The sequence below is a fragment of the Sander lucioperca genome, chromosome 4, assembly GCF_008315115.2.
Source record: "Sander lucioperca isolate FBNREF2018 chromosome 4, SLUC_FBN_1.2, whole genome shotgun sequence".
Taxonomy (NCBI): domain Eukaryota; kingdom Metazoa; phylum Chordata; class Actinopteri; order Perciformes; family Percidae; genus Sander; species Sander lucioperca.
The window spans coordinates 4,575,096-4,601,120 of NC_050176.1; the positions used below are offsets into that span (position 1 = coordinate 4,575,096).

At 41.7% G+C, this 26,025-nt stretch overlaps 1 protein-coding gene across 5 annotated transcripts in view; it reads left to right on the forward strand.

Annotated features, from left to right (window-relative positions):
- Positions 1-25,901, forward strand: part of rptor (regulatory associated protein of MTOR, complex 1) — a 232,561-nt gene extending 206,660 nt beyond the window's left edge. For 2 of the 5 annotated variants that reach the window (XM_036000319.1, XM_036000321.1), the window contains exons 30-37: positions 4,869-4,916; positions 12,757-12,863; positions 14,973-15,100; positions 18,556-18,642; positions 20,658-20,774; positions 23,482-23,611; positions 24,331-24,430; positions 24,465-25,901. In XM_036000319.1, the coding sequence (XP_035856212.1) occupies positions 4,869-4,916; positions 12,757-12,863; positions 14,973-15,100; positions 18,556-18,642; positions 20,658-20,774; positions 23,482-23,611; positions 24,331-24,399 (686 nt within the window). In that variant the 3' untranslated portion in view covers positions 24,400-24,430; positions 24,465-25,901. Of the gene's footprint in view, positions 1-4,868; positions 4,917-12,756; positions 12,864-14,972; positions 15,101-18,555; positions 18,643-20,657; positions 20,775-23,481; positions 23,612-24,330; positions 24,431-24,456 lie in introns of all 5 variants that reach the window. The other 3 variants (XM_036000322.1, XM_036000323.1, XM_036000320.1) reach the window with 2 other exon arrangements.
- Positions 25,902-26,025: the final 124 nt, after the last annotated feature.

A 26,025-nucleotide genomic window follows, 5' to 3' on the forward strand; every position in this document is an offset into this window, starting at 1 on the left:
GGAGCTCTATAGAGAAACCTGCCAGCAAAAAGCGAGAAAGCAGCGAAGAAATGGCCAAAACTGCATAGCGCCCTTTTAAATTGCCCCATGAAAGTGTCTTGCTAAGAAAACGCTAACAGTCATAGAAACTGAAAGCGCTCCAGGTTTGCCTGAAGAGGCTCACTGTGCTGGCGAAACTGCAGTGTTGCGATCTCTGGTGTAAACCATTTTTGTTCCTCAGGTTAGCCCAGCTGTCGGTACACGATCCGTTCTGCCTGCACGATCCGTTCTGCACATGCGCAAAATGTTCGCGCATGCGCGGTTGTACAAGGATTTACGACACTGCACGATCTGTTCCACGCTTCCGGTCGACAGCCAAGCTAACGTTAGTTTAGCTAACAGCTAATTCGGCTAACTGCTAGCTGAGACAGCATGTAATAACTTTAAAAGACCCTCAAAATAAAACTTGAAAATAAACGTTGACATATATAACAAACACCTAACATATATAACAGCTGTTACATCAGTTCTACTTTACTTGTGCTCATTTAAAATACAATCACTCAATACTTGTCTTTATTGTTATTACTGTGAAGTCTTAATTTAGCTGTAGCCTGCTTTTCCCATTACGTTTGAGTTAACGTTATTTTAGACTGAATCTAGCTGTCAGCTAGCGGTTAGCCGAATTAGCTGTTAGCTAAACTAACGTTAGCTTCCCGGTGGAGGCTAGCCATAGGCTAGCGTGGAACAGATCGTGCAGGTCGTATGGATACGTAAAACAGTATTATCTTGCGCATGTGCAGAACGGATCGTGCAGGCAGAACGGATCGTGTACCGACACCAGCAATAGCTCATATTAGCTATTACTACTGCTTGCTCCACAAGAAACGTAGGTTCAGCGTCGTTCTGAGCCTACATTAAAACATGAAATGAAGTTGTGTTGTTATAGGCTGACTTACAAAAAAATAAGACTATTGTAGAACAGTTCAACAGCCTCAAAATGACCATGAAGCTGAAACAACACCTCTCTAAAACAGTTTCAACAAAGATGTAACATGGTAACCTGAGTGAAGGTAGGATGTATTTATTATTCATTGAGTGCATTAGTATAAGTCAGGTGTTTTTAAACTCAGAATTCACTCTCTGAGTAGAAGCTGACACTAATGAGAGAAACTCCAGTATGATGCTCACTCACTGCAGTAGCACAGTATATGTTATTGCTGTAATTACCATAGTTGTGCGCGTTTAGTAAAAGTTGCCCAGAGAAGTTTTTAGTGGTGCAAAAGAAAAATTGTGGCAAATTTGTTGAGCACAGTGGGTTGGCATAAGTCAGATCCAGGGGAGTGTGTCACATATGGTCTTTATAATGATTTTTTGACCTGATGCAATGAAATGAAATATGAAACCAGAGTTTTAACTCTGCTTCCACACTGTTGTTAATGGTTTCTGCTATGTCAGTTACAGGCTTTGGATTGTGAGTCAGGAGTCTAAATTTAGTTCCATCAGTCCAAACTAATAATGCTAACTTAAAGCCAGTTGGCAGCCTGCCTCGCCCGTCTTACCCTGTCACATACTGTATGCCATATGCATCATACAGTATATCTGTCATATCTGACAAAGTTGGAGTGGAAAGTTTATTGGAGAACACAACATTAATTGTAAAATGGTAGCTTGTTTGTTAGTCTTTGCTCAGAGGGTTGTCTCTGTTGCCTAAATATATTAATGATAATCATTTTAAACTTAGACTGTGGACCTTGGTGGATTTGCTGCCGTGTTTACCTTCTGTGTTGACACACTTGCATAATTTGTGAGGCAGAGTTATTCCCAAATATTTGAACCAGGCCTGACACACAACACACTTGTCAGAGACCCACTTTTGTGATATGCTGGGTAGCTCGCTCTCTCTCTCTCTCTCTCTCTCTCTCTCTCATCACTCCTTACTGCTCCACATTTTTCTGCCTTGAGCATTTCTCCCCTGTCGATTCAGGGTCAGGGAGATTTTTAGGGAAGCTGACAGCTGTAGGAATAATTGGATGTTCCTCTGAACCCCCGATACCCTGTTCGATAAATGCAGTAATTCAACAGCGCACTTTTGTCTGTTTTGAAAACGTATTTACTGAAATAGGGGGGTAAATCACAAGTTTTATCCCAATACGATATTTTATCGTTTCCTCGGACAACAAAACTTTGATTGATGACATCACAAAGTCTGCCGCGATATGATTTTGATTCGACCCAACTCAGGGGCCTGCGATCGATATGAGACGATATCATTAATGCCCATTTAACACAGTTAGTTACTAACTGTGTTAATATCAACATTTATATCAACTCACAAAAAGCAACTAAACGGTATAACTGAGCTCTTCCAGACATTTAAATAGAAAACAAACTAATCTTTTTAATAAAAAGAATGAAGAATAAAGTGGCAATTTCAAAATAAAGGCGGATCTTAAAGATGAATATATGTATCGATATTTTCACTTTGCATCGATGATACTGGATCGTTGATCATTGAATCGATCCACATCAACGTGTCGTTACACCCCTAGTTTTTTAAATGATCTGTGACCCAATGTTTTAGCACGAGCACATGTGCTCATGACTGGACTCTACTAGGGCGGAACGATTTGGAGGAAAAAAAATCAAACGGCTCTATATTCTTATGCAAGGATGACAACATGGATATGAGTTTCCAGCAATAAGCATGGAACATTGAACAGTCAAACACAGAACATTTATCACAAAAGCTATAGTTATAATAATAAAAGAATTCCAATAAAAAAAACATATCAGTACTTTCCTGTAAACTGAAATCTCTGATATGCCTCAGTTCAATATCAGCATCTACATAATGCACCTTCTACCATCAGGTTAAATAAAAAATAAATAAAATCCACTGAAAATAGGACATTTCTGTTAACAATCTGTGATATGCATCTTTATTCCAGCATTTATCTTGTGAAAAAAACAGTAAATGTAATAATAAAAAGAGGGATATAAAAATGTTAAACCAAATGTTAGACCAAACATTCAACTAAATATTGCACATTCGATTAATCGCGGTCTTCACGATTAACTAATCGCATTCTTTCAAATCTCCATTTTCGATTTGAAAACGAGTCATCGTTCAGCCTTAGACTCTACTTTTGTGAGTAGACGAGAGAGATGTTTTTTTTTAGAGCACATCCCATATAGAAAAAGACACATATTATTCATCAAATTGGCAGCAGCCAGAGCAGAGCTGTCAGGACGAGCGACTGGCTGACTCACTGGCGGACTGGATATCCGTGCAGAGGTGTGGACCGCACAGCTTTGCACATATGTGTCTCCGTCATTACAAAGCCACAGAGTCACCACAGCTCTGCGGGGACCCGCAGAGAAGGCGACACACTTAACAAGCATCACTGTCTGCCTGGCTCTCACGGCACAAATGGCCATGAGAGACACTTCCCCTGCAGAGGACTCTCCCGCAGCGGGCCGCAGCCTTGCTTTCACTAAGACTTTAACATTGAATAGTGTGCTTGTTATCCTGGATGTGTCGTTAGTGACAGTCACTGTGTCGGCTCTGCATTCAGACTACCGACAGTGGAGACAATATTAATATAAACAGCCACTCCACTGAGATCTTTTCTGGAAAAGTTTTACGGAAGAGTCAGGCTTTAACTTGTGGTGCCCAAATATTATTATTTTTTAAAACTTGGCAAGAAACTTCAAAAACATCTACAATCTCTCTCTCTCTCACACTCGCACACACACACACACACACACACACACACACACACACACCACCTCCCTTCCTAGCCCGATAATCAGTTTAGAGTTATTACTATTGCTTGGAACATTTTCCAGATAGAGTACAATAATTATATGCCTGTTCTTTGAAATTTTTAGATTTTTAGCATTGCCTCGGTGGCATTAATAATGTAAAACCCGATGAAATATTACACAAGGCTGTCTTTGTGCTGCCAAAAACCGTCTCTACCTCTGTAGGTTGTTGCTACAAGACTGTGAACATTTCTGAAGGAGACGATGGCACACACACACACACACACACACACACACACACACACACACACACACACACACACAAACTCTCACACACACCAGTCCCTGCGCAACCTGTCCTCGCTCATCCCTTCCCCGCTGTCCCATAACAGGCTTCTGTACTGTTTTTCATCAGTGAACCATCTCTGTGGACTCTGTGTCTGTCTGGCTTGTTGTTACTTTGCTGGTTCCTCGACACTATTTTGTGTTTTTTCCCGAGAGAGAGAGAGACTGAGAGAGAGAGAGACTGAACAAGGTAGCAAGTCATTATGTGTGATAAAATTAATGGATTTATTTAATCACACACACCTTCAACCCATTTAAATTATTTCAGTATGTCCTTTTTTTCACTATCAGCCTCGCTCAAACTCTCATTCCAATACACACACACACACACACACACAGAGCGTTCTCTAGTCAAGCAGCAACTTGGCCCTGCCTGCTTTATGCCCTGTGGTGAAGGGGATTTAAGATTCTGTGTCCTGCAGGCTTGGAGTTTGGAGACCCTGTGCAGCCGCCACAGCCCCTGTTTGTAATGCAGAGGCAGCATTTCAGCTCACGCCTCTCTCTCTCTCTCAGTCTCTCTTCCAGCCTTTCTCTCTCTTTGATTCCGGCATATCGCTGTTAGTCATTTGGGAGACGCCACGCTGGGAAACGGCAGCCTTGTTTCTCCCTCTGCTGTTTCAATGCATGTGGATTATACTCACAAAGTCATACTTTTTAAGTGTGTGTGCGCGTTTGCATGCACAGGGAGGGTGTCCTTGCTAATGTGTTGCTTGCTTTGTTGCATTCCTGCTCTCCTTTCACCCTGCCCTCTCCCCGCCTCCTCCCTCTGCTCACAGGTCTGGCCAGGAGGGTCTCCATCTATCTTGACAGAAGTAAGCAAGGAGGTGAGTGTCGCCATTCTCTTCTCTACTCCCTCACTCCCAAGGTGCGGCACTAAACAGCCTGCAGCGTGCCTCTTTTTTTTTGTTTTCTTTTATCTTCCTGACTACCACCCCCACCCCTCATCCTTTTATTTGTCCAGTAATGCTCCATCACTTTATCCCTAGTCTCGCATTGCCAGACCTTCCTCCACAGCGCAGCACACACAGCATTCTGGGATGGGAGAAAAACATGCTCTGGTTTATTGGCATTTCTTTAAACCAATCACAATCGTGAAACCAATCACAAACCGTCTCTACCTCTGTAGGTTGTTGCTACAAGACTGTGAACATTTCTGAAGGAGACAATGGCACATACACACACACACACACACACACACACACACAAACTCTCACACACACCAGTCCCTGCACAACCTATCCTCGCTCATCCCTTCCCCAGGCTTCTGTACTGTTTTTCATCCGTGAACCGGACGGAGCCACGGTGCCGCTGCAAAATAGCCTCAGGAAGGAACTTGTTTTGGTGGAACGTCTACGTTCAAAAGTTGTTTTAGTCGTGCAACAGAAAACTCAGATTGGACAGATAGTCTAGCTACCTGTCTGGATTTACCCTGCAGAGATCTGAGGAGCAGTTAACCATAGTCCTCAGAAATCGACTGGAGTTTAAAATTCCAACATAAAGAAAGCGGAAGGTGACAAACAGCCGGCCGCAATGAGGGACATCCGGCGGTATTTCCGGCGGCTCCGGAACAATCCCAGAAATGAAACTTCGTCGATATAAGCTGCGTTATCCCTGGCAGTCATCACAAAAGATGAATGTAGGGGTAATGTGTTTCTACAAGTGCTAACATAGCCTGTTCAACAAGTTGGACACAGTTGCTATTACTAATAACTCAACACATGGCTGCTGTTCTAGTACAACACATACTGTATGCAGTTTACAATGATAACGAGGGCAGGGTTATCACTCGAAATTCTTCCTTTATTTTTGAAACAATGGCTCCTTGATCACATACATCGAAACCTTGCATACTTGTTTGTTTGAAAGCACACTTTAACATGTGGAGAAAAGTTTGGCTTTAATCCACATACAAAAACTTTATTTAAATAGATGCTTATTCAAACAACCAGAAAATAGCTTTTGGCGTTTGGTGAGTCCAAGGTCTCTCTTCTAACAGGCACTGCACCAATGACTCATATTCACCTCAAAATGGCTTCTGTCACCCATTAAAAAAAAAAACATACACTCATTTAAGCTTGTCCCAACGGTGTCACTGTTTAATTGGGAGAGTGTCGGTGCTGTGTGATTTTTAATGGCATGGAGTCACCCAGTTCGTCTCGTCGTAGGGATTAGCCTGTTAAACTCCAGGGGAACCAGTGAAATAAGGGGGAGCGTGGCTGGCACAGACTGGAGAAACTATTCCTGAGGCTACTGCACAGAGCAGCACACAGACTTCACATTTCTTACAGATTACTTGTTTTTCCCCTTCTTCATTTACCTCCGTCCCCTCCCTCTACTCATTCATATCCCTGCAGTTGCCCAAGATTAGGAATGTTTTCTTCCTGTTGTCTTCGTCGCTTTTCGTTTGGCTGCATAAGTGAAAGTAGGGCAGCCCTCTCCTCCTTGGCTTTAGCGAGTCAGACGCTGTGTCCTGTTCTACATTTGACTGTACTGCCTGGTGCTCTGTCAACATCGAGGCTCTGCGAACTTGCTAAATCCAGAACCTGGGACTTGCTGTGGAGTTTGAAAGAGGCACATGACTTAGAAGTTTCAGAGAAATGAGACAGAAATCCTCAAGGCAGACTCACCTGTTTTGTCTGCAGCTTTTACTGGGATGCAAATCAAGGAGTTTCAGTATACTGTAGGTCAAATAACACCATGTAGACAAGTGACAGAAACCTACATTCCCATATACAGTATGTTGTTGGAGAAGTGCAGTTATAGCAGGAAAGCAGGAGATCTAAAACTATTAGGTATGAGTTATTAGGTAATGTCACAGCAGAACCCTAACCCTGTGAAAACTTGATACTATCGTTGCCTAGCTAGGGCTTCCAGAGTTTGGTTCACTTGTGCATATGAAACTCTGATGTTTAAATCTGAAAACCTGACTGTCCGCTAGCTAGCTAGCCCAGGCTAGCAGAGTCGACAGGTGGTTAGCATAGTCAGCAGGAGACTGGCAAGTTGATTTCCTGATCCTGATGAGCGACTCTCTCGACGCACAACTAGTATTTGTAAAATAGACAATTCAGCGTGAATTTTGCGGAGTAGATGGCGAGGCGACCGGAGAGTTCCACGCCTTTGTGTGAACAGAGGTCTTGTCTGTCAAGGGCAAGTCCCTGGTAATCCTGGAGACGGTTTATTACCAGAGTCCTGGAGGCTCTTTACAGAGCAAACACGATGAATGGAAGAGAGGGGAAAACACTGAGGGGGAGAACAACCAGGAATGCCGCTGCACTGGTTTAATGAGCTGCAGTGTGTGGGAGAGCTAGTCCATCATCGGAGATAATAGCGCAGAATAAGAATGCAGAGGACGGTGTCTTCTCCAGAGAGAATAGAGGAGTGAAACAAAGGTATTTTTGCAAAGGCATTGATAAATATATCACAAATTAGGTTAGGTTTACTCGGCATACTGGCACTGGAACAAGAAGATCCACCACAAATGCTGGCAGCCCGACTGTTTTTTTTTTTTCCCTTGTCAAAGACTCAACAAGGGAAAAGCCATTCTGCGAACAATACCATTACTGTTTTTGATATTGTTACTGAGGGAGATCATTTGATCTCAAGACGTTTGGGAAAGAGACGAGGCTTAAAGAGAGAATTTATATCGAAGCTATCTATACCTCCACCCCTGTAAGGCAGTGAGATTTACAACTGATGAAACTTTGCCCACACTCCTTTGCTCCTGGCCTTTTCTTCTCACGTCTCTATTCTATATGTCCATAGTGATTTCTGTGTGGGTAACTAAGACCCGCTCATGCCCACAAAGGTTCCCTCTAAGGCAGAATTGTATGCCATTTTGAGCAGCAGAGCATTGACGGTGTGAGACAAAAGTCAAGGTTCGGGTTTATGGTTGCAGATCTGTGAGCTCAGACACCCTGAACTCCCAGCAATTGAAGTCAGGGAGGATTCAGTCACCTCAAGTGGAGAAGAAGGAAAGAAGATACAGTAACAAGGGAAAGAGTTGGGAGGAAGTGAGTTTAGGGTGAGAGGAAGTGTGTGGCTGAACTGGGCAAAAGGGGGCAACTTGCCTGGCCCCTGTAACGTCAGGGCCCAGAAAGCCCCAGGTTTACTGTGTGTCAACGGGTTTGGGCTATATAAATGGACCATCCACCATTTAAAGCACAGTAACAACTGATGGCAGGGGCCTTATGACGGGTCCTGCTTTATTACCCAAAGGATAATTGTAATTTCATTTGTAACATTCATTACAACTTGGATCTTTTTTTGTACTTTTGCCCATCTCTTCTACTGGTTTTGAAAACATTGTACTCACTAAAGTATTAGCTGATATCTAGGGACATGGCTCATCGCTCGAATAAGGAAGCAAGGAACAGGCAGTCAGAGAATCAGACAGGCAAGCAAGGAGGTAAAACCGAAAGTGAGCGCACCAAATATGTTGTTTTATAGTCCCTAATTGCACAGGAAAACAGTGTGCACAACCACGGTAAGCAAAGTAGGTCAAAGTCAAACCAGGAAATAAGTGGTACGGACGGACCACCATGACCTGCAAGGCGAGGGTTGCAGGATGGGGGTAGCCAAGCTAGCACTGTGATTTTTCATTCTGAACAGAGTTAGTGGAAGTCTTTTGCTAAGTGACACGCATTGAAGAATTGGAGAGAAAACTGTGAGGAAATAGAACTGTCTGTCACACAAAAATTTGAAAGTAAAGTATATTGAATTGCTTTGATGAAGGGTATGATTTCATAATGAAAACTATACCTTTTGTCCAGCATTATTCTACAATTTGAGGCCCTGTCTTAAGGGGTTACTTTAGCAAAATTAAGACCTTCTTTATTTCCTTTGTTTAATCAAAGTACCGCTCAGCAAACATAGGGCCAGGTAGTGTTCCAGCTCAGAAAAACTGGACACATCGCTCAGAGTGTAAGGAACAGGGGTCGACTACAGCATTTTATTAGCACTATTGTTGTGGGGATCTTTTCTCATGCACTGTATATTTTATCCACAAATGATTTCCCATCTTGGGAGGACACAGGGAAAGATAACGATGTATCTAAATCGTACGAAGGTTTGGTGGCATATTTGCTCCTTATTTCAGAGGAAATGCATGCACACGCTTTTGTGTGTTGTGTGGGAATCTTCCGTTCCCCACCCCTCTCATTGTAACCCAGATTTCATCATCACAGAGCTGCCAGCTTCAAAGGGAATGCCTCCTCACAGCCTCTGAACCGAGCCAGCATCAAGCGTGCCACTGTGAACATGTCACTGACTGAGCACACACACACACACACACATGAGCCTGAGCGAACAGTATGATGTCACAGTGGAGGATGTGAAGCCGCCACATGGGGCTTGGGATTTCCTGACAACTCAAGCCAAGTAGAACAGTAAAAAGCCCCATCACCGATTGTTTCGTGGAAGAAAGTTAAGTCACGACTCATAAAAGAGCAATACAGAGGAGATGCGCCGTGGGACAGGATCACAAAGAATGCACAGGTTCACTGTTGTTCTGTGAGGCAAGAGAAGTAGTAAGTAGTAAGAAGTAATGGAGTTCTTATCCTTCTCTCTTCAACTCCAAATTGTGTGTAAGGAGCCAATTAGGATGAAAGGATGAAGCACGGGGGTGACATAAGATGGTCAGCCGGAGATGGTTATTGATTGTAAAAAAAACAGGAGGAGGAAGTGACTAAGAGAGAAGGAGGAGGAAGAAAGCGAGTAAATTAATGGTGCGTTCAATTTGTACTCCGGAGGTCTGAATTCCGAGTTCAGGGGGCGTGTTTCCGACTTTAACCTCGGATTTCCGAGTTTGGAAGTCGGACAACCTTGCAGGACCCCGAGCTCAAAATCCAACATGGCTGCCCCGTGCATCAACAGTAGTGAAAGCTGTAGTAACATAAAGTTATTAGCACTTCTGTCTTATTTGTGTCTCACTAAATCAGTCGTACACACAGCCCTGTCCAACTTCTATCTGTGGACATGTTACGATGTTTGTATGCACATGCTTTGTTATCAACTGGTATTGCTAATAATGGCTAACCCGGCTAGAGCCAATGAAAACAATGACAAATCTGACTTGTAAATGGAACGCATTCAACTCAGGTGTGATGTCATTCCCAGCTCCAAGTTCCGGGGTTAATGGAGCGCACTATTAGCATGGCGTGATGAGTGAAAAGGATGCTGTTTTCATCATTAGTATGAAAGGACGCTGGGTGAAAGAATTGAGTGAATGTACAAAGCAAAGTGGTGACATAGGATGGTCAGCCAGATATGGTTATTGATTGTGAAGAAATAGGAGGAGGAAGTGACTAAGAGAGAAGATGGAGGAGAAGAGAGCGAGGAAATGAAGCATGGCATGATGAGTTTCAAGAGGAGAGAGAAGGATGCCGTTTCTGTAGCTTCTGTGGTAAAAGCATCTTTGTGAGAGAAAGACAGAGTGGATTCTGCTTTCTAGAGTCCCTGCCTGCCCCTTTATGCCTTCTCCTTCATCATATAAACATCCATTATCAAAATAGCATCAGCACTCTTCACAGCTCCGTTACTTGTGGGAAATGTGGATCTCTAAGTGCTGCTGATGGCCCAGTTAAGCCGGAATTATACTTTTCACAAATGTGTAGCCACAAAATAATTTTAACTTAAGGTCCACCTACTGTTTGCGAATTTGACAAAAGTCTGACCATGAACAGCAACATTCTCGGTTCGCGTCCGGCCAGGGACCTTTGTTTAGTGGTTGAAGAAGTAAAAAAAAAGAAATTACTCTATCACAAGTACAAGTCCTGCATTGAAAGTTACTTAAGTAAAAATATTTAAGTATATTCAGGAACATGTACTTAAAGTTTTAAACCTAAAGTCATATTTTATAAACTGCAAACATCTTAATTTGTAAAGTAACTAGTATCTAAAGCTGTCAGATTAATGTAGTGCAGTAAAAAGTACAATATTTCTCTCTGAAATGTAGCGGAGTAGAAGTAGAAAGTGGCGTGAAACAAAAAGACTCAAGTAAAGTGCAAGTACCTCAAATTTGTACTTAAGTACAGTACTTGAGTAAATGTACTTAGTTACAGTACATTCCACCACTGTCTTTGTTGCATGTCATTCCATATCTCTCTCCACCTAATTTCCTGTCATCTCTCGTTTACCGACTCTCAATGAAAGCCCCCCCCCCCCAAAAAACAAACAAACAGTTAAGGCTTCAAAGACCGGTAGATGCTGTCAAAGCTCTGTAACAAGCTTGTAAATGCAACTTCAGTAAGGATTATTTTCGTCAAACTGTTCCTAAGGCTTTCAAATTGTTGGAGGATGTTGTAGGTTGCTTATTTACACAATGTTTTGCGAACAACCCAGCCACTCTATGGCTTGCGAGTGTTAACAGGCCCACAGCAAGGAGTGAAAAGTGGCAGAGGCATTGTTGCGTGATTTGATAACCTGCAGTTGGTCTTCACCTATAGAGGGAGCGCAAGACGTGATGAATCCTACAAATAGGGATAAGGGTGCATACTGTCAGACGGTCTCTGTTGAAAGGCATTCATGGTGTTGCACTCTGTTGTACGGTTCACACGAAAGGGATTGTGTGAAGAGTGAAAACAGGGAGCTGAAGTTCAAACCCTGCTGCACATTGTCACCTGTACACACCTGGCCAAAAGCACTTTGTTTGAAGCGTACTGGTGCCTTCAGGCTGCAGCCAGGCATCACTGAGCCAGCAGGGCAAGTGTGGCTGACATGGCACCGCTCGCTTGATTACTGCTGTGACTGCCAACATGCTGTCTTCAGCTTCTTCACTCCTCACTTTCTCACTCCAGTGCCATTTGACTCATCTAAGCCAGAATGTGCTGACGGGCTCTGTTCCAGGGTCAGTGTCTGCATATTCCATAACGCCTTGGCGAGAAGGGAAGGAGGCAAAATGCTAAACCATGCCTCCATCAGCATGAAATGCATATTTATACATTAAGAAATGTGAAACTTAAATTAAAAAAAACAGACTTGGTGAAATGTTTTGCTCATGTACCCGCAGTCTCTGCAGAAAGCTGTTTGTGGTTTTGCTCATTCCTTTGTGGTGTATGTAGTAGTTCCACAGTGGTGCAGGAAGCTGTTTCACTAATCTGTCATTTGACTTGCTACATGAGGCAGCAAGAGCCCTCTGAAACCTCCAACAGATTGCGTGTGCTGTGTATCCGAGAACTCGACACATGCTCGGTGTGTTTCACAGCTGTGTTTGTGTGGGTTTAGAGGTTTTAGGGTTTAGGGTCCACTCAAAAACTTAACTACTGTTCAATAACAGTAAATAAAAACTGCAGTTCACATACAGTATTTTGTACGAATTATTTTCTGTAACTTAATATTTTATACTCAGATACTGGGCTATCAAACCTTTTTTTTTTTTTTTTTTCCAAAAGGCAAGGCAATTCATTTATATTATAGCACAATTCAGACACAGAGGCAGTTCGAAGTGCTTTGCATAAGCATCAAACATACAAAGCAAATAAAAGTGAAAAATTCAACAATCATAAAAAAAAAGAAACTCTTTCCTTCTGTTTTGTTTGAATTGAATGATGTGACGTCAGTCTAATAGCAACACACAGTACTGGTGCATGTTTTATGGAGTGCACGTGAACACGTGTGTTAATGCGTGCATGCTCAGCATTATACCTGCTGTGTCATCCTGTGTTGTAGGTGCAGGCATGGTCGTGGACTGGGAGCAGGAGACGGGGCTCCTTATGACGTCTGGAGATGTTCGAGTGGTCCGGATCTGGGACACGGACAGGGAGATGAAGGTCCAGGTATTGTACTCAGTGCATCTGCTTGTATGTCTGGTTTTCTCCAAAAGCCCACAATGATTACACCTGGAACTTTGTGCTGGGACTGCATTTTGTAACGTTTTATTAGCTGGTGAGACATTTGGCATTCAGGCTGTGCAGGTCTGCACATTGTTTGCGGTCTTTCCTTCGGTTTGATGTCTTTTGTTGTTTGTAAAGACGGTCTTATGTTTGAGGGAGGGGTCCAGATATAAGCACCTACACTACTCCTAAAAGTGTTGTCATTATTTCTGGAGTTACGTCCAGGTTCGTATGTCCAATAATGCTGTTATTAAAACAGGTAAACATTATTTAAATTGTCCCCGGTCTCTGCTAGCGTTGCGAGTAAACGGTTACTATAGCCGATGAAATGTCGAAAACAATTGAAAGTGCGATCCAAAAACACACACTGCAATTACCGCTTGAAACGGAGGTCTTCGAGATTGTAACTTTAATGCTAACGTGCTAATGTTAACAAGTGAACATGCTAGAAATTGCATAAGTGTTAGTGTATGCACTTTTATGCATGTTAGTATGCCAGTGTTACTGTTGCATTCAACTTAACACACAGCAAGGGTATAGCTGCCCAATATAGCTGAGGTGAAAACTACAGTTTAGCTAATGTCAACACAAAGAAAGCGGAAAGTGACGGACATCCGGCTGAAAAGAGGTACATCCGGCGAAATTTCCGGCAGCACCGGAGCAATCCCGGAAGTGGAACGTAATGTATGTAAAAAATATAAACAGAGAGTTAATTAATTGTATGTCCACACATGTCATCCATATCTGTCCATGTGGCTTTATATACATAGGCCAAACTAAGCGTCATCTTAAATTGAGAATAGCTGAATATAGAGCAGCTACAAGAAATGAAAACATGGATTACGCTGCTGCGAGACATTACAAAAAAAGAAACCAGTCTGCTGCCTCATAGGTTTTGAGGGAGTCACTCCTAACCCTAAGGGGGGGCAATATCAGAAATCAGTAATTGAAAAGGAGAGCATATTGGATATAATTATATACTCTCAACTCCTTGGAGCCACATGGGTTGAATGAGGCATTAGACATACTTGTGTAACTTATGTCTATGTCTAACCTACATTGTCTCTCTGTGGCTGCAGGTAACCTCATATGTAGGTGTAGTTGAGCCACTAAAATTCCTTTCCCTCCCTTATTAAGATGGGTAGATTTTATATCTAATCTGTTTGGGTATTCACCTCCTCCAACTTTTGTAATGTAACATTAAGTATTTTTATATATTACCTTCTATTCTTTAATATAGGGTTCTTCAAGGTTTTTTATGCCAAGGACCCCTTAACTGAGAAAGACGGATCATATTACATATATTGTATAAAATTAAGTTGCAATAACGTGCGGGCTGCCTAAAGCCTTAACACAGTCCTTTTTTGGCCATGGAATACTAAGCTGTTAAAAGAAATAATTGTTGGCATGATTTTATAAATCATGTTTTAATGTTAAACATACATGTGGCACAGTGGATCCTTAGGATTAACTGTATCTGTATCAGCTGCGCCACAGTACATCCCAAAAGAACCTGATTATTTAAATGAAGTAACTAGCAAAACTCGTAGTTCGCCCCTTTTTTTTCAAGTATTCTGTTAATCAAATAGTGTCAATAGAATTTTGGTTTACTGTGGTTCACCCTGCACCAGCTGGCACACTCAGGAGAGAAGCACTGCTGTGCACGTTTTTTTTTCTTCCATCACTACATACAGTATATGATACGAGTCTGGACAGACATGGATTTAAACTGCAACTTGACTGGTTGGCGTAGGCATACAACCGTGAGGCGGTAATTCTAGTTTTTACACATTTAATGGTCCTTGGTGTGCTAATCATGGTCTTGATGGATGAACTTAATACAAGTACAAATGGCCCAGACTCGCCTGTGGCTGCATATTGATGCCTGAGTCCAACTTTGAATGAGCCAACACTCAACGGAGCACATGATTGATGATTTCAAAGAAGGTTTAATGTGAAATGAGTGTTGTTTTGACAGTGGTGCCTCGGCATAGCTTGCTTTACAAGCCTTTTAATGGGGTATTTTTGTGTTTGTGTTTGTGTGTCCACCAGGACATCCCAACAGGAGCAGACAGCTGTGTGACCAGCCTCTCCTGCGATTCACAGCGTTCGCTCATCGTTGCCGGTCTGGGTGACGGATCTGTACGTGTATTCGACAGGAGGATGGGTCCAAATGAATGGTAAAACACACACGCTCTGGCAGTCTGACCTCGCCGTTGTCTTATCACAGATAGGGTTGGACATCGTTTTGATTTTAACAATCCTGATTCCAGTTCTTATCGATTTTCGAATCCGGATTGTTTGAAAGGTGGAGTTGAAACGGATCACATGCTAATTTCACAGATAAGAGGAACAGTTTATTTTGTGATTTACAGTTTTACCGGGCTTTGTCAACGTAAAATAAAGCCACACTTTAGAGCGCCGCTTACTGTGCTCCGTGGCTGCAACGCAACAAGCACCCGGAAGCACGGTGGCCGCCACAGAAACCAAAACCCAAGATCCCAAGTTGGAACCGGTTCTCGATGCCCAATCCTAATCACAGAGAAAGTTAAATTTATTATTCATTTACAGTTTAAATTCCCACTTCTATTTTTTCTTTTACTGTCTGCTATTTAAATACATTGAAGATCACACACAGCACTTTCTGTGGGCATTAACTCCTACACAGTCCTACATTATTCACTTCTCTAATCTATACTTAATAATTATAGCATGCTGTAAATCTCCTTTTGGCGTTGCCACCTCTTTTAGTGGACCCTGGTGGCAACGTATCCCCCCAGTTGGTTAAACATCATTTTAATTTCAGTCCCAAAGGGGGGGGGGGTTAAACCATGAAGTGGCCCATAAATCTTTAGGTAAAGCTAATTTAATAGTAGTGTATAGAGCCAACATATTTTCACATGTAAATCTGTAAACTGTGTGTTTTATTTCAACCGAAACTAGAGTTGTGATTGTTGGAAAAGTAGAAAGACGAACCAAAAACGGCTTTTCATAGTTTTATTTTGTTTCTATCGACTTTAAATGAAGTGTATTTTACGATGCTAAAATTACTGTTTATTTACATGGAGTCTGGTGGGTTTTAGCAAATGCAATTTCACAGTTTTTCTGTTAAAAAAAGGATCTTACTCTTTAACAGAAAGGTCGGCCTCCTTAGAAATCCTTTCCATAATGTTGTCAGACACTTAGAATATTAATCTGAGCCTGTCAGTGGCAAAACGAGCACTTTTGTGAAGGTAAATACAAGCTGCACAATTAACTTACATTGTAGCTTGTTTCGCTGACTGCCGACTGCAGCGATCTTGCTAAATACTGGACCAATGTCAAAGATTGTTGTTCCTATTAGTCACTTAGACACAAAAAACATAGGAACATAGGGTCCAGGTTAAAAAGAACGGTGTAGGGAGGGAGATCAAATGCACTTCCTGTCACACCTGTAGTCAGGATATATTTGACCAAGTTTAATAGAGTGCATTATGGGTAGCGGGTATTTAGGTACAGCTCTGTCCTACAAAAAAAATTTGATTGTAGGGGTTTTGTTTTCAGCTCTAATGCAACCTCAGTCTCTCCAGGAGCCTTTTCTCAGTCATGGTCCCATGATGCCACCCAGTGGCGTTTCACTTGTATTGCATGTTACAGCAGAAAGAGACAGGCTTTTGTATTTCAGACTGCTGGTTTCTACTCTTTTTTTTTACTGGAGCTTCTTTTCTTTTTTTAAAGTTCAAACAATGCTAGACACTGTTTAAGTCAGTTTAAAATAATACACAGACTCCATTATTCCAAAATAAAAGTTCTATAAATCTATCCAGATGATTCCAGTCCTCAACTTTAAGCCATAGTTTCTTTGTGTGTCCTAAAATAATAATTATCATTGGTTCATCTGCTCCTCACAGCAAAAAAATAATAACAATAATGTAATAATACTGTTTTTGTATTTTCCTTTTTCTTTTTATATTGTTTTTTTATTGAACTATCAAGTCAGCATGTACAGAGTATCATACATTTTACTCTTTCTGTAGATATTTCTGTATATTGTTTTAAACAATTAAAACAATGCAGTTTAAGTTAATCATACAAAGAAGAAAAAAGAAAGCAAGAGAAAAAAGGAACCGTGTGGGTTATGTTACAGTAAATATTCCATTAATACATCAAATCTGATCTATGTGGGCTAATGAAATCAATCCATCCTTTCCGACATTCATCAAATACGTCCATCTTAAGTCGGTCTGTCAGCTTTTCCATGACAACCATTTTGTGCATCACATTGAACCTTTCTACAAGTGCGGCTGCCACCTTGTTCCTATGTTTTTCCCCATGTATTGAATGTCAGTGGATGATTTTATGATGCATCCTTTCATCAATCAATCAATCACATTATATTCATATAGAACTTTTTATACATGTAAATGTGCTTCATACAATATCTTCTTCCCCTGCCACCCCCCCCACACACACACACACACATATATATATATATATATATATATATATATATATATATATACACCCATAACACAATGCACTCCCCCATCCCAATCACCAAAAATATATTCATTATGAACAGGAACCGAGCTGAGGAAACACCATAAGTGTGGAAACACTAGAGCAGTGGTTCTCAATTTTTTTTCAATAATGTACCCCTTTTGAATTGTTTCTTTAAGCCAAGTACCCCCTGGCCAGCGCTAATCATTTTTGGTAGAAAAAAGGTCTATATAAAGAGGAACAGTACAGCGCTGTCAGCGATAGATTTACTAAACAACAGCCTCGTAACTGAAAAAACATTTAAATGCTAATGAGAAAAGGAGACAAAAACTGTAAAAAAAGAAGACAAAACCTTTGAAAAAAGATGGTAGAAAGAAGGAAGGCAGTAGCCAAAGGCAAGAATAGGTCGAAAATAGTCGAAAAAAACCTTGACCAAAAACAGTGACATAACTTTGAATAAAGCGAGAAACTTGTAAAAAGTAGAAGGACGGTAGAAGGAAGGAAGGCAACACAAATGTTACATTTTTGGTAGGAAAAAAGTCTACATAAAGAGGAACAATGTTCTGGACAACAGCCTTGTAACTATTAAACAATTTGTTAAATATCTCACGTACCCCCCTGCAGTCCTCCAAAGTACCCCTAGGGGTACACGTACCCCCATTTGAGAAACACTGCACTAGAGGCATGACACTTAAAAACCAAAAGATACTTATACATATTAATTAATAAAAAAAAAAAGCTCTAAACAGTGGCTAATAAGTACATAACCTGTAGATTGTTAAAAACAATCCATAAATACATATACATAAATCAGTAGAATAAAAACAACTAAAAAATGTATAAAAATGATTAAACTTAGTAAAACAAACCACGTATAAATAAATGAAAAATAGACCATAAGTAGATAAATAAAGAAAAGGAATAAATAAGTTGTTTATTAAAAGACCTGACTAAAAAGATAGGTTTTAAGTTTGCCTTTAGAAACATCAACACCCTACTTTGGCTTTATAATGGTTGTATATCTGCTTTTTAGGCTTTGAGCATACAGGAGCTGCTGATGTTATTTTTCTGTGTTTCCTGTCAGCGGAGAAACACACTGTTTAATGCTCCCTCAGCTGACATTGGTTGTGTGTGTGTGTGTTGTGTGTTTCTGCAGTCGGGTGATGACTTACAGGGAGCACGGAGCCTGGGTGGTCAAAGCTCATCTACAGAAGGAGACAGACGGACACATTATCAGCGTCAGGTACGCTCTGCCTCTGTCTGTTACAAATCACACAAACTGTGGTAGAATTTGTCAGCTTACGTACTCATGCTGTGCGAGTTGAGATAGTGGTACCCCGATCTCATTCAGGTCAGCGTCCGACATAACAGCAGCAGGTCATAAGCTGTCTCAGGCAGAGGAGTAGTTCTACTCTATGTCCCCGCAGGGGACACGTAACACACACACGCACATACACACAAACGCACTTAACCTTTATACGCACACACCTAAGGATAGGCTCTTCTGCAGTATGGTCAGGCTGACATTGTTTTCAGTCTGTGCTGAGGTGTTTGGGTTCATGATCTAGGTAAGCACGTGTTTACGGCCCCTGCAATACATTTTTTTTTTTAGAGCTGTCAATCGATTAAAATGTTTTATCGCGGGATTGTCCATAGTTAACTCGGGAATAATCACACTTTTTTTATCTGTTCTAAATGTACTTTAAAATGGATATTTTTCAAGTTTTTAATGCTTAAGTGGTATTCTACTTGGTTGGTAACTCAGTTCACATCGACAGTACATCTATCTATAAATCGGGATATCTGTGTGTTCCCACACATGCGCAGTACAGCAGCGGGGGCGGGGAGTTGCTGAATCCCTACAGGGCTCATTGATTGCGGTTCACTGGCTACAGGTGTCTTGCCAAAAACTGATCATCCGCCAAAAACTCATTGCTATCTTACCCTACATGCAAATGATGAAATGGGCGACAAGCTGAGTCTCTAGATGCGCGGCAGCCGAGCCGCGACTGATTGAGCCGCGCTGCAACCTGTGTTCACAGGTTCTCTGGGGCGCTCCAGCACGTTGTTTTGTTGCGCAAATTTCTCCAGCCGTTCTGCGCGCCGCTCAGCCGTGTTCCCTGCTTCTACCGCCCGGGCCACGTCGCCTAAAACTGCCACGATGTGTGACTGCTACACGAAAAAAGCGCACACGTTAAATCTCTACATGAGCCGCAGCTGAACCGCGACCGATTAAACCTGCAACATGTGTTACAGGTTGAGATTCATAAAAAAAAAAAAAGAACAAATTACAAAAAACACACATTCAGGAGGTGCTTTACTAATGCCATATAAAACCGCCTGTAACCGCACAGTGCAAGTTCTGCTTTCAAATGTTTAGTTAAAGTAAAAAGAGAGGCACTATCACTCAGCACAATGGGTTTCAAGGTTGAGATTTTCAACTCTTAATATAATGCTGGATAGTTCAACGCGTCATATTTTTAGGTGGCATTTTGTGAGTAGAATCTGAATCTGCAACATTGTGTCAGGTAAATTTATGTTTTCCTCTGAAGTACAAGTACACAGTAAGTCAGTAGTATAGGCCTACAGCTGGGTTATTAAGTGCTTTGGGGGCTCTCTGCAAGTTATTTCGGGGTACAATGGTTCTGTAGAAAGCTACAAGCGGCAATAGAGGAGGCCCATTCCAAACAGGCATGTTTTGAACGGGCACTGCACTGGTGCCTCTCATGGAGATATCTAACTGGAAGGGCTTTGAAACTAAACTTGCCATTCAGAAGAGCCTTTTCTTTATCCATTTCTGCTCAAGGAGCTTTGTTTCTGCTAGCCATCCACTCCCGTTCAGAACGTCCGTGCGTTAATCGCGCGTTAAATAAATAAGTGGCGTAAAAGGAATTTGCGTTTACTCGTTATTAGCGCGTTAGTTTTGACGGCCTACCTTTTTTTTTTTTTTTTTTTTTTTTTTTTTACATTAAAGGTTCAACCAAACGTAACACCTTCAGCATGACATTTAAATACACCTTCAAGAAGACAGGAATTTCAGAATTTGGGATGGCACTCTGGTTAAACTGTTATGTTTGATCCTAAATTCTCCTTGATCGAGATTTCATGAAATGCTTCTGTGTAAGTCAACAAAGTCTCCTGAACATTCTTCACGTATCCAGAGTGGAGCTGCTCCTGAGTTTTTTCACGACACAAACTATTTTGATGTATTATTTTTATTTTTTTTTTGCCTGTACTGACTTTGACGTTTCCCACCAGTGTTAATGGAGACGTCCGATTCTTTGAACCGCGCTCACCGGACTCCATCAACGTGCTGCAGACAGTGAAGGGGTTAACAGCCCTGGACATCCACCCACAGGCCAACTTGTTTGCCTGGTGAGTTCTCTTTCATGCTCATGGTCAATTTTATTCACAATAGTTAAAAGACAAGTACAATCATAAGACATGATGCACATATGTGAAATTGGACACCCTGGTAAGATATTTGAAGCTCGCACATTATAAATCCTGTCATAATGTTTGGATGAAAAAGGAAACCTGTATAATACAATATCATTTACAACCTACAATAAGAACAAACCCTAACTACCCTAGTCTATATTTGGCTTCAAAGCTAAGCTTGGTACTGATTTGTGTATCTATGCCTTGAAGGAGGCAACACAGGGGTACATAAGGCAGAATTCATCTATGCTAGTTGGGTTTGTTGATGCTTCCAAGGCCTTTGATAGAGTCAATCATCATAAGCTATTTGAAAAACTGAGCCAAAGGGGTGCACCTGACAGTATTATAAGAATCCTGGCTTACTGGTATGCCAACCAGAGTATGCAGGTTAAATGGGGTAATACAGTCGCCGCCTCCTTTGGGGTAAGTAATGGGGTACGTCAGGGGGGGGCTACTCTCACCAGCACTCTTCAGCGTGTACATGGATGAGTTATCCAACCAATTGACAAGATGCAAAACAGGCTGTATGATTGGTAACACCTTGGTAAATCATCTCATGTATGCTGATGATTTGGCCATTTTCTCTCCCAGCAGTGCTGGTTTTCAGCTGCTACTGAATATCTGCTCTGAATATGGGGTGAAATATGATGTGCTGTATAATGGTAAAAAGAGTGCTGTCTTGATATGTAGGACAAAAGTGGACAAAGACATTTGTTTTCCCGACTTTTATCTATCAGGACAAGTGATGAGTGTCTGTAATAAAATATATCTGGGTCACTACATTACAGATCAGTTATCAGATGATGAGGATATATACAGGCAGCGTCGCATATTATATGCCCAAGCTAACATGTTGGTAAGAAAATTCCACATGTGCACGGATGACGTCAAAAGGAGTCTGTTTAAAGCTTATTGCACTCCTTTGTATACTGCTCCCTTATGGACTAAGTTCAAAAAGGCAAGCATGCAGAAGCTTAAGTTTGCTTATAATGACTGTATGAGGATACTGCTCAACAAACCCAGGTGCTCTAGTGCAAGTGACCTGTTCTGTAATGCAGGGGTCAGCACCTTCCAGGCATCATTGAGGAGTCTCATCTACAAATTCATTTGTCGCCTGAACGTCTCCCAAAATAGCATTGTTATGCTGTTAGGAAATCCTAGGTTTAGTGCCATACGATACCAATCATCACTATGGAAACACTGGTATAAGTGTCTTTTATAGAAATGTAGTATTGTTGTTTCTTCTGTTTTTATTTCTTTGTATATGTTTCTATTTCTTTTTAAGGTATGTTGTATGTCATATCACTGTCTTTTTGAATGGACCTTGAGTCTGGAATAAAAAGTTGATGATATACCTACAGATCTCTGCAGGGTAAATCCAGACAGCTAGCTAGACTATCTGTCCAATCTGAGTTTTCTGTTGCATGACTAAAACAACTTTTGAACGTACACATGTTCCACCAAAACAAGTTCCTTCCAGAGGCTATTTTGCAGCGGCTCCGTCCTGCACTTAGCACCGCCCAAGACGATTGTGATTGGTTTAAAGAAATGCCAATCAACCAGAGCACGTTTTTCTCCCATCATGGAATGCTGTGTGGACTAGCCAGACCCTCCTATGCAGCGCTGTGGAGGAAGGTCTGGCAACGCAAGACTATAACTACCCTAACCCTACCTAAGCGGTCCCAAGACATTTAGTCCATCAGTCTAAGCATTGGTTTAATAGATACAATGCAACACACATTAACCTATAACAAGTGAGAATAACAGTAGAAATAGGTCCGAAGGATTTCAGCGTCACTTGTTTAGAAATCTTTGTGTAGATGCAGATCCCAGCCAAGAAAAAGTTGATCTAGTGTCCACAATGTTAACGTCAGATCCTGTCCTGAACTTTGTTCCATTTGTCTAAATCAGAAGAGGAAAATATCGCTCTTTATGCATTTACTTGGCTTGATGAACAACGATGACATTTAACTGGACAATACACCTGACATCCGTCCAGAAGGTTGCATGTCACCACAACACAATTTTTTTTGTGATTAACAATTTTTATTTTTTAACAACATACAAAACATACAACTCGCAATATAAAGACACCCCTTCATCACCACCCACCCAGACAAAAATCAGGAAAAGATGACAAAGTAACTACAATATTCCAGACCATTCAACAAAATAGTAACAAAATAGACAATAAACCATAAAGCAAGTAAACGTATGTATGGATGACAACACCATAAGCCCATCATACTCGTATCTCCCCAGCACAAAGCTTCTTAGGAGCCCTCCAGAGAGCTCAGGTACTTTCCCCATTTTCTAGTGTAGACATCCAACCTGGCAAACCGTTTCTATGACATGTTTTCATACGCCTCCACCCTAGCCATCTCACAAGCCCACTCCTGGATTGACGGCACCCCTTCATTCTTCCATCCTCTTAAAAGAATCTGTCTGGCTATCATTAAACTACTCATGTGTTTATCCATCCTGCTTAGGATTGACCCATCTCCCAGAACAAATAATCTTGGGCTGAATGGATCCTGGGTCCCTGCAATCAGACATAGGTTATCATGTAAACACACAGCGAATGATTGATGTCATGTCATGTCTCTCTCTCTTTCTCTCTCTTTTATCCTCTGCTCTCCAGCGGGTCGATGAACCAGTTCATAGCGGTCTACAACGCTAACGGCGATGTGATCAGCAACATCAAGTATTATGACGGCTTCATGGGACAAAGGATCGGGGCCATCAGCTGCTTGGCCTTCCATCCTCATTGGGTAACCCAACACTAGTTATCAAACATTTCACAATGTCTCTACATTCTGTGGAGTTTGTGAGTTTAGTGTCATTTATAATACTGCATGACGTTTTTCAAATTGATGTTGTGTTATGTTCTAAAAAATCTTAAACAGGCTTTCAGTTGACCTGCCTGCACTTTATTTTATATGTATTACTATGTCATATTAATTGTGTATTGTGTTTTTAATATCATCTTGTATGTTTTATGTAAAGCACTTTGTGATTAATATCCGTGATAAGTGCGCTATAAATAAAGTTTACTTACTTACTAAAGTACCTACAGTATAGCTGTCATATAAATGTAATGGGGTCAAAAGTGCAATGTTTCCTTCTGAGATGTAGAGCAGAATAAGTATAAGGAAACACTAAGTGAGGTAACTCAAAATGATAGCGTTTAAAGCTGCGCTTGTTAGGGCTGCACGATATGATATGCAGTATCCGATACCGTTGTTGAATATCGCGATAACGATATAACTTGCAATAAGTAAACAGATATTGAAGTGTACTCAGTTCTGCATTTCTGCTGCTTTCAGTATTCTGCTAAAATACAACAATACGGTATCAGATATTGCATATTTGCCTCATGTGGTGCAGCCCTAGCAGGCAGCTGTTTTCAGTATTTAAAAAAAAAGCTGAAATAAACAAGAAGTAAGTAATAAACAAGTCTGAAGTGCCTTCTCTCTTTGTCTCCCTGCAGCCCCACCTGGCGGTAGGCAGCAACGACTACTACATGTCCATCTATTCAGCAGAGAAGAGGCTCAGATAACACACCAGCATTCATCACCACCCCCCCGCCCCCCCCCCCCCCCCACACACACACACACCCCGCCACCCAACGACAAAACCCCCACATATGACTTCAGAACCCGAGCCCAGAGCCCCGGGATGTAAATGACGTCTTCGTTTTGTACATATGCAATTACCACCCTGAATGTTCTAGTGATGGCTGCTGACAAAAGCTTGACTGCTACGGACGACGATATATTATTATTATTATTATTATTATTATTCTCACTGTTCATTCATATTCTTATTATGAAGCTAATGATTGTAGACTTGGCTGTGCTGAGGAGTGTGTGATATTTAAAATAGCATATACAGAAGATTAGAGGTTCTATTTTAAACCGGTCAAATTTACCGGTGACCAGGGGGCTCGCCCTCGCCACGCAGAAAGCATCACTACGTGAACCAACTGTGACCCCTCACCAACACTGTTAAAAACACATTCACTGGTGCAGAAAACACAGACTGGCCCTTGGCTGGACCCACGGTGTGTTCTGAACTCATTTTAACAGGCGTCTCACAGCCAACGGACTCTGAGTTTTGCTATTTTGCTGCACTGCTGGCAAGACGTTTGTAGGGGACGGACCCAGAGATGAAAGAACTGTGCTCATTCTGGCCTGACGCGTCGACGTGATGAGTGTGTGTGTGTGTGTGTGTGTGTGTGTGTGTGTGTGTGTGTGTGTGTGTGTGTGTGTGTGTGTGTGTGTGTGTGTGTGTGTGTGTGTGTGTGTGTGTGTGTGTGCATGCGTGAGAGCAAGTGGATTATAGCACAGATGTGTGCCCCACAGTGGGCCTTCATAGCCTTGGACTTTAACTGATGTCCAAAAACGATGCCTGCTCCCATGCTAGAACTTTCCTTCCTGCTTCACCTGCTTGACCCCAGCGTGCCAAACATAGTCACGTTTACAATACAAGCCCCTTTTGTTGAGGCTCGGGGGAGCGAGGTTGTTTTTGTTGGTTTAATTGTTGGTTTATTTTTTTTTTAACATATCGCCTGTAAAAAAAGGGAAACCCTCCATTGCCCCTAGGATGATACATGCCCTTCTATCTAGCACAGTGAGAGGAGGGCTGCGTTGGTAAAAGCTTAGCACCACGTCCTCCAGGGAGCCCGCGGTACCTGCCCCCTTGCCCTCCAAAGCAATAAAAAAAACTTGACATGATTCAGCCTCAAGCTCCTCCCCTGACGTTTCTGACTGAAAGTAGCGCTTCAGTTCGAAAGGTGATAGCAGCATCAATAGCTTCAGACAATTGTACTCGCCCTGAGGCATCCAAAGGTGCCACTGTATAGCAATACAAACCCCCATTTCTAGGTTTGGCTTTTTATATACTTAAGAGAGCCAGATGGGTGCGTTATTACACCATCTGCTCACACCAGTGACAGGAAAGATATCAGTTAAATTGATTTTCCAGTAATTGACTAAACTTTCTGCTAATCAATATGTCCAAATCCTCCCCATGTGGAATCAAAAGATAGCAAGAAAAAAAGAAAAGCTCTGCAAATACTCTGTTGACCTGCTCCAGACAAGCACACTGGTACCAAAAACCTGTGTCAGTCTATCTTTTTCTGTCTTTTTTTGGCTTCATAAGTCAAAGTTGACCCTGGCTGTTT